Source organism: Temnothorax curvispinosus, unplaced genomic scaffold, assembly GCF_003070985.1.
Source record: "Temnothorax curvispinosus isolate PA1 unplaced genomic scaffold, ASM307098v1 QBEX01013965.1, whole genome shotgun sequence".
Lineage (NCBI taxonomy): Eukaryota > Metazoa > Arthropoda > Insecta > Hymenoptera > Formicidae > Temnothorax > Temnothorax curvispinosus.
The window spans coordinates 1-7,221 of record NW_020223745.1 but is presented as its reverse complement, the minus strand read 5'-3'; the positions used below and the strand labels follow the sequence as shown (position 1 = coordinate 7,221).

At 39.1% G+C, this 7,221-nt stretch overlaps 3 protein-coding genes across 4 annotated transcripts; 1 reads left to right on the top strand and 2 right to left on the bottom strand.

Moving 5' to 3' along the window:
- The first annotated feature begins 6 nt into the window (after window positions 1–6).
- LOC112464127 (ribosome biogenesis protein TSR3 homolog) lies at window positions 7–1,125 on the top strand. The gene is made up of 4 exons (XM_025030941.1): window positions 7–37; window positions 121–296; window positions 386–776; window positions 857–1,125. Exons 2-4 carry the CDS (start codon window positions 159–161, stop codon window positions 964–966), a joined length of 639 nt encoding a protein of 212 aa, XP_024886709.1. The 5' UTR covers window positions 7–37; window positions 121–158; the 3' UTR covers window positions 967–1,125.
- A 20-nt stretch (window positions 1,126–1,145) lies between these two features.
- LOC112464126 (dynein assembly factor 3, axonemal homolog) lies at window positions 1,146–3,730 on the bottom strand. Of its 2 annotated transcripts, none has more exons than XM_025030939.1 (7): window positions 3,560–3,730; window positions 3,223–3,487; window positions 2,960–3,149; window positions 2,530–2,700; window positions 2,204–2,383; window positions 1,886–2,120; window positions 1,146–1,822 (listed from the first exon to the last, which is right to left on the bottom strand). In XM_025030939.1, the coding sequence occupies exons 2-7, from the start codon at window positions 3,464–3,466 to the stop codon at window positions 1,523–1,525; spliced, it is 1,320 nt and encodes a 439-aa protein (XP_024886707.1). In that variant the 5' UTR covers window positions 3,467–3,487; window positions 3,560–3,730; the 3' UTR covers window positions 1,146–1,522. The 2 variants fall into 2 exon arrangements, with proteins under 2 accessions (XP_024886707.1, XP_024886708.1); XM_025030940.1 differs by having other exon boundaries at window positions 3,223–3,482.
- A 102-nt stretch (window positions 3,731–3,832) lies between these two features.
- Window positions 3,833–7,213, bottom strand: LOC112464125 (histone deacetylase complex subunit SAP130-A; the record flags this gene model as incomplete). The annotated part of the gene is made up of 7 exons (XM_025030938.1): window positions 3,833–4,237; window positions 4,324–4,514; window positions 4,627–5,067; window positions 5,624–5,773; window positions 5,893–6,301; window positions 6,379–6,591; window positions 6,866–7,213. Coding segments are annotated over 7 exons (2,001 nt in total), but the record flags the coding sequence as incomplete, so codon positions are not given.
- Between the last annotated feature and the right edge of the window lie 8 nt (window positions 7,214–7,221).

Sequence of the window (7,221 nt, the reverse complement as noted above, 5' to 3'; positions counted from 1 at the left end):
GAGTCCGAGGGATCGGACAAGGAGAATGACGAGACAGGTTAGATTCGGGGATGAATTTCCTTGGGAGTTGGGAATTCGCGTCTTGCAACGGTTACTGGGACTGTGTCTTCGAACTTGCAGAGACAGCAAACGAGTGGCCGTTGCCGTTTCCCGTGGCGATGTGGGACCTGATTGACCTGAAACACCGCGACCCCGGGAGAAGCACCGGCAGGAAGCTGGTGAGACATGGCTTGACAAAGCTGCTGCGACTGGACGCGCGATTTCCAGGCCTGTGCCTTACTCCGGTGGACAGCAAGGTATAGCTGGTAGAACGGAGAAGCAACATGGTACACAAACAGCGGCCACCTCGTCCAGAAGATAATCTCGGATGTAATATCGGTTGCAGACGTTGCAGTGCGTGACTCCGCTGGATCGCGAAATTGTGGAGAAATACGGCTGTGCGGTTGTGGATTGCAGCTGGTCACGTATAGACGACACACCCAGAGTGAAGACGGGCCATCGTCGCATACTGCCCTTCTTGGTCGCTGCCAATCCGGCAAACTTCGGGAAGCCCTGCGAGTTGAGCTGCGTCGAGGCTATCGTGGCTACTTTAATTATAACGGGATTCCCGGACGAGGCTAAGCTGTATCTCGAAAAGTTCCGTTGGGGAGACTCGTTCCTAGAGTTGAACGGCGAATTGTTGGAGAAGTACGCTCGTTGCGCAAGTCCTGAAGAAGTAATAGCGGTACAAGAGAAGTTTATAAATGATGCCTGGCAGGAGAAGATAGATAGACTTGGTAAGAATAACTCTCTCTCTGGCTTCTGTCCTCTATCTATTTTATATCTTTTAATCTCTAATATCATATCTATTCCTTAGCGCTTCCTGACTTTCCAGAAAGTGATACAGAATCTGAAGAAGAGGAGGAAGAAAAAGATAGGGACGCAGTGTCCGAAGTAGCTAAAGAACTAGCCAGTACAAGAATATAAAAGTATAATATTGTGCGATGCAACTATTTGATGATCAAGTGATACAAGCACTTTTACATATGTGAACATTTTGTACATTTTGTTGAAATAATGACTATATATTATAGATTCATAATATATATAAATTATGTAGTATATGATTAAAGCAATGGGAAAGGATCTCTTTGGTTTGTTCTTACCTATTTCATATATTATATATTCTTCCATAGAATAAGATGGTAAACTGGACGAATACATCTCAGTTTTAAATACTATAACTTCCTGATTTTCTAAAAACGTATGGAAACATATTGAAAATTTTACATTAATCCAATAAAACTTAAAAAAGAAAGATAAGAATAAAAAAAAGATTTATCGTTTAGAGAAACTGCCTTTAATTAATAGAGATCGAAAATTGTTGATTCGTTTTTTCAGTTTGAGCTTAAACGGACATTTTATTTTTTATAAAATATCCATATTTCTTTGATTAAACTTTTTATTTTAGTTTAATTGCACATGCGTGATGTATATTTATAATTAATATTAACTATTAAGATATAGCCAACTACTTAGTGACTTAATCCTTGCAGAAACGAGCAAAAATATGTTCATTAGAATCGAAGTCGTAAAGTGAACGGAGTCCATTCTCCTGCGCGATTTCTTTCAGTTCTCTGGTAAAGTTTTGCAAATCCTCTTTGCGAAGATCTGCCATGTGTTTACGTAATTCCACAATTATCGGAGCATCGGTAGATATCAACGGTGCCAGATTCGCCAATTGTTTTGTCATATTATGTGCCACCCAAATCAGATGGAATCTATTTACGTATTCACATTTAGACTTGAGAGATTCCAGCGACGTTGCAGGATGAAAGATTATCTAAAAATGAAACTATTATGTACAAAATATTCATTGGCTCGTTGCAGAGCATACGAAACGTACTTTGTGATTTGGTACTTCCATCCAGGAAATTTTTTTATCCTTCTTAGATTTCTCCTCGGTGCTTATCCACGATTCGTTTTCCATTTCAATGTCCGGCATTTGGCTCACTATAATGCCATTTAAAATTGAAGCATCCCTGTGAGCACCGACGTGATCCTCGCACAGTGGCTCTTTCGTTCTTATTTCGTGAATTGCACGCATTACCTCACGTTCGGCAATGTCGGTTGCCCTGAGCCTTTAATATGTACGAATTTAAGAATTTTTATTTTATTATATGGGAAACAAGCGCGCATTTGTCCATCGAATATATTTTATTACTTGTCTCCGTTTTTTTCAACAGTGGACCAAGTAAAAAAGGGACCGTTCACGATGTCTCCCAAGTACGCGTAATGTATAAAGCCAGGTCCATGTTGAATTATATTGTTTAACAGAGTCGGATTGCTCCTGACTGGTTCCCCTTCAAGCCATGTAAAAGCTACTCCGTTATTTCTCCAAAATCTAATAATTGTAATAATAATACACTGTATTTTCGCAGCTGATTCATAAATTGAAATAATTATTTCATCTGAGGTAGCATAGCTCGTTGCTCTGATCATAAAATTTGTATACAGCTTTAACTGTACGCTTACTACGTACAAACGTACCTATATTCTTGTACAGTAAGATTAGTGGTACATCTGGGCTTTAAAACCATATAATAATCCCAGTCAAAAACGCCTTCTCTGTAATCGTATCTTGTTTTTAATAATTTCCTGATTCTGCGATCCCAATAATTCACGATGGGAACTCCCTCGCGTGTCGCACGCGTCCAGAATCTTTGATACAAGAAATTATCATAGAAATTGGTACACACAGAAATGCGACACATAAATGTTCGCGGAGGACATTAAGTACCTTTGCTCGAAACCAGTGGCGAATTTTCCAGTAGGTCTACATCTAGGAGCTTTGCATGATAGGATCTTTCAAATTAAGCTTTGCTTGTGCCGCTTGTGCGTCACAGAATATTAAAATCCGCCACTGTTTGAAACCATCGTTTCCCTATGACGTGTTCCCTTAAATTTAACGTTGACTTACTTAAAAATGCATTCCAAATTATCTCTGTCCTTGTGCTTAAATTTTTCTAACGATAACCACGGACAGTCGACGGTCCGAGTTGGAATATCGATCAGTTGTTTGGCGCATTTTGCCAGATATTTAGCCGTAGCTGGTCTCAAAAGGGTGTTCCCTAAAATCTCCAAATAATATCGCGTCGCCTCTTGCAGTCCTTTAGTATGTCAATCACACATATGTGTTAACTCCTTTGACTTCCAGTAGACTTGATATCCGCTAGTACATACCTAAATCATTCTCTAAGCAAATGCTTAATAAAAGTATCGATCTAGCAACTTGCTCCAAAGTCGGTTCGATAACGTGATATGTGATAGTTTGATCGGGATGTGTGTAAGATGAAGCTAGCGTCTTCACAATGTGCCGTGCATCACCAGAACCTACAATCAATACTTCAATATTGCTTAAAACACGGTCTTCTCTTTGTGCCACTTCAGCTTGTAAATCTAGCGGTTGACTGTATCCCCACCACATGTTGTTTCAAGATTTGCTAAACTTCACAAAATATATATTCTTATAGAATCTCGTCTATGAATATACAATTATCAGGATTTCTATTGCCGTTACCAAGCATGACTCAGCACGACTCAAGGATCTGTTATCTCCATGACAACTTCATATACTACAAATGAAGAAAATGCTTATTTGAATCCTATTTCGTTGTAATAAGTATTCCAAATTCCTTTCTAAAGACGCATTCTGTCTAAACAGAAGTATATGCATAAGTTAATTGGAGGCAGAAATTAAATGAATAGAAAGACATGGCTAAGAGGAGTAAGAAGTATTATATTAAAATAAAAACGTTATAGATTTATATAATAAAATTATAAACATATTATATATAGTGACACATAGTCATGTCTTTTAGACTTATAAAACCATTTATTTATTCCTATATATAGAATCTGTGACACAGATAAAAAATAGCTCCCTTTTGAACTTTCCTTCAACGAAGTTCGTTTATAAAGGTTCTACGTATTTATTCAGCACGACAGCTCATTTGTCCCTCTTTTTCTGTGCTCGTTTGTTACCACAGCGTTGCAGAAGATCGGTAATAGGGCCTTTGTGTTGAAATATAGCGACGAGCTGTGTACGCGCTTCGTTCATGCCTTCGCTGATTAAACTACTGCGTTGCATGTTCCCCTTAATCAGTTCATTCACACGCTCAAGCCCGTCACTATGTTTACTTTTTACAGTTTGCTGCGATTCCAGTAGCATGAGCGTCGTTTTTAATTTTTCATGAACCTACAAATATATGATTCGTACAAACATGATTCGCTGAGCACAAATAAATTGAAGGAAAAGCTAAACAATGTAGTGAGTCGATATACCTGTTTTTCAAGGGCCGCAATATCTTCCATTTGTGTGGTGAGATGATAGATTTTCCACCCATTTAGTTTCTGTAATACGTGTTTCTGTTGCGCCAATTCGGCAACTGTTGGTCTTCTTTCCTCACGGGGTCGAACATCGCTAGGTCTTCTATAATGGTGTAATCTAGTTTCCCATTTGGTTTTCCAAGAACCTAAACATGTTCCATAAAAACAAGTGATATGTGATTAGAAGAGATGTAATCCGAATCAACATGAAAATTACGAATGGATATAACGGAAGGTAATAATTTATATTACATGTACCTAACAAACTTGGTACAGGCCGCGTCCGTATTGTGATTTCCGTTTGCTGAGTAGACGATTTAATATCACTTTGTACATTGCAGAGTTGCCTTTTGTCGGACAACTTCTCTTTTGATTCCTCTTTGCTCTCCTTCTTCAATTTTTCCTCCGTGATAAATTGCATCTCTTCCTCCGTACATCTAGGCTCAGTTAATTCTACACCTGTAAGTTGTTGCTTGCGAGGCTTTTTTCTCGGTGACATTTCTATGATGGGATTGATTGTAATCCTGGATTGGTCAAGTTCCTCGTCAAGACCCGGCGAAGACGTGGCAGATACGGTTGTGGATCCAGAACTTTGGCATCCACCACCATCCTGATCTCCTTTCGGCGAACACGGCGGACTGGACATTGATCTACTTGATGGCAAGGACGCTAATACAGGAACTAAATTTTTAGCTGCACCTGCAAGAAATTGCGACTCCCCTGTGAAATTGAAATTCTATAATGGAATTCTATAATCTTCATTAAAAAGTATAATTTATTAGCAAAAAATTTCAGATCTTATCACATAATAGACGATAAAGAAAATAAACAACTAAATTATTAATTATGATAACATATCGAAAAAATATATATAAAAAATGTATCTTCATTATATCTAATATTGAATATCTAATGAATTTCTATCCTAGTGTTCTTTTCGTTTTAAAGTGCTTCAACGTATTAGAAACAAGAATTTTCTTTCTATATGTAAGCACAACTATTACATATAAATATTTTGTTGTTAAATATATAAGCTTAATGTTTCCACAAGCAGGTTTCAACACGTTGCAAAATCGAGTCTTTCAATTTCTTATAAATTAATAAAATGTATTTGAAGAGATTATCAGTATGCTGTTTTAATTAAATTTATCCCATTCCTTATTTTATATATTTATACGTGTATATTGTCTCGAGAATATTTCTTGTACATGTTTTATGGCTTCAATTGTACTTACTAATTTTAACATAACTATACCTTTAACTGGTGAATTGTCATGATCTCTCTTTCTCAGAATGCTTGGTCTGGGAGATGCGTTAGGTTTACCCCCGTGGGGTTCTTCATATCCTGGCTCAACAACTAATCTCACTGGCTGCACTGAAGCCTGTCGCAATTGTGAGTATGTTCCTGAAAAGCAAGATACAGTTCTTCTGTTTATCACAGCATTAATTTTTATCGCTAAAGCACAAAGAATGTAGGAGAGATAAATAATTTATCTGTTCGCCTACTTTAAATCATGATTTTACCTGTAGTCTCAAAAGAGAGATACGTAGTAGTCGTATGCGGTGGATGTATGTACTGTCCTTGAACCGGCTGAGTGGAGCTTGTGGGTGTACTGCTGTTGGTGGACGACATACGTAAGTTAGCTTGCGGCGCTGGTTTGACTTGAACGGTTTGTCCGATATTTTGAGGCTGCGTGGGAGCGGGCTTGATTGGCGCCGATGCAGCCCTGACCGGTAGAGCGATCGGCAAAGGGTGCAAGGACATTCCTTGCACGGTTGCGATTTTCGCAACCGTGGTTGGAGCCGTTTGCAATATGCGCATCGCATTCGACTGTGTATTCGCGGTGGTTGTAATTACTTGCGACACAGTACTGAGGCTCGACAAGGACGTGACGGTTTGAACGACACGCGGCGCACCTTGCTGTGGTTGAACCTGTTCACATTATTTTTATTATTTGTTTATTATTTTGAATTTTCAATATATTGCAAATTAAAGAATACAATCTCTACCTGTTGAGAAGGAATAACGATATGGCTAACGGTCGACGGTCCGGCAACCGTGTTACCACTAATTGACAACTGTCGAGCTACTGTTGGTTCCACCGAACCGATGGTAACCGAAGCCGCACTGCTTATTCTGTTCGCTGTCTCCGCGATGGGTGTTGACACAGCTATACGTTTCGTCGTACCCGTCGTAGTCAGAGGTCTGCTAGACTGAGCGGGCTGAACATTTCAATAAAATTTATAAGTTCATAAATTGTACAGCTTTTCTCTTTACATTTATGTGCAATCCAGAAAAGTTGTACACTCAACCGTCACGTATGCCTTCACCTCCGGGTCGAATGCATTGTGTCGATATTCGTGTACCATGACTCAAAACTGTTGTGTTTGACAACTGTAAGTTTTTGAAAGTGCATAAAAGAGTAAACAAAAAACTTGTACAATATTACACATACATGTATTATAATTATATATAAAGATATATTATACGATTTACTTGAATGGTTTGTGCCGACGATCTGGTTGGTTGCGACGTCTGTGACACAGTTACTACTTGCGGTGTCGGCGGTCTGTTTTGTGCGACTGGATGTCTGGTAAGATTAGTTTGTAAGATGGGCGTTATTAACCTGGACGGACTACCAGTGACCATGGTAGCTTGAACAGATCTTCCCTGATTGGCTGGTGTAATTAGTCGCGATTGTTGTCCCGTATACACGGTAGACGATGGCCTGGCAACTCTGCTGACGGATGGCGCGGGGTGCCTTTGTGATTGTGGCTGCGCGTATAACGCGACGGACGTTGTTTTAGGTTGCCATTGGGGATTGGAGATTGGTGTATTGCTACGACATAACA

Excerpts from the sequence above, each read along its gene's own strand:
- LOC112464127 (XM_025030941.1), top strand. The coding sequence starts at position 159 with ATGTGGGACCTGATTGACCTGAAACACCGCGACCCCGGGAGAAGCACC. Across the intron at positions 297-385 it reads TTACTCCGGTGGACAGCAAG|ACGTTGCAGTGCGTGACTCC; the intron begins GTATAGCTGGTA and ends TATCGGTTGCAG. Across the intron at positions 777-856 it reads GGAGAAGATAGATAGACTTG|CGCTTCCTGACTTTCCAGAA; the intron begins GTAAGAATAACT and ends TCTATTCCTTAG.
- LOC112464126 (XM_025030939.1), bottom strand. The coding sequence starts at position 3,466 with ATGTGGTGGGGATACAGTCAACCGCTAGATTTACAAGCTGAAGTGGCA. Across the intron at positions 2,121-2,203 it reads GTTGAAAAAAACGGAGACAA|GCTCAGGGCAACCGACATTG; the intron begins GTAATAAAATAT and ends TACATATTAAAG. Across the intron at positions 1,823-1,885 it reads TGGAAGTACCAAATCACAAA|ATAATCTTTCATCCTGCAAC; the intron begins GTACGTTTCGTA and ends TTTCATTTTTAG.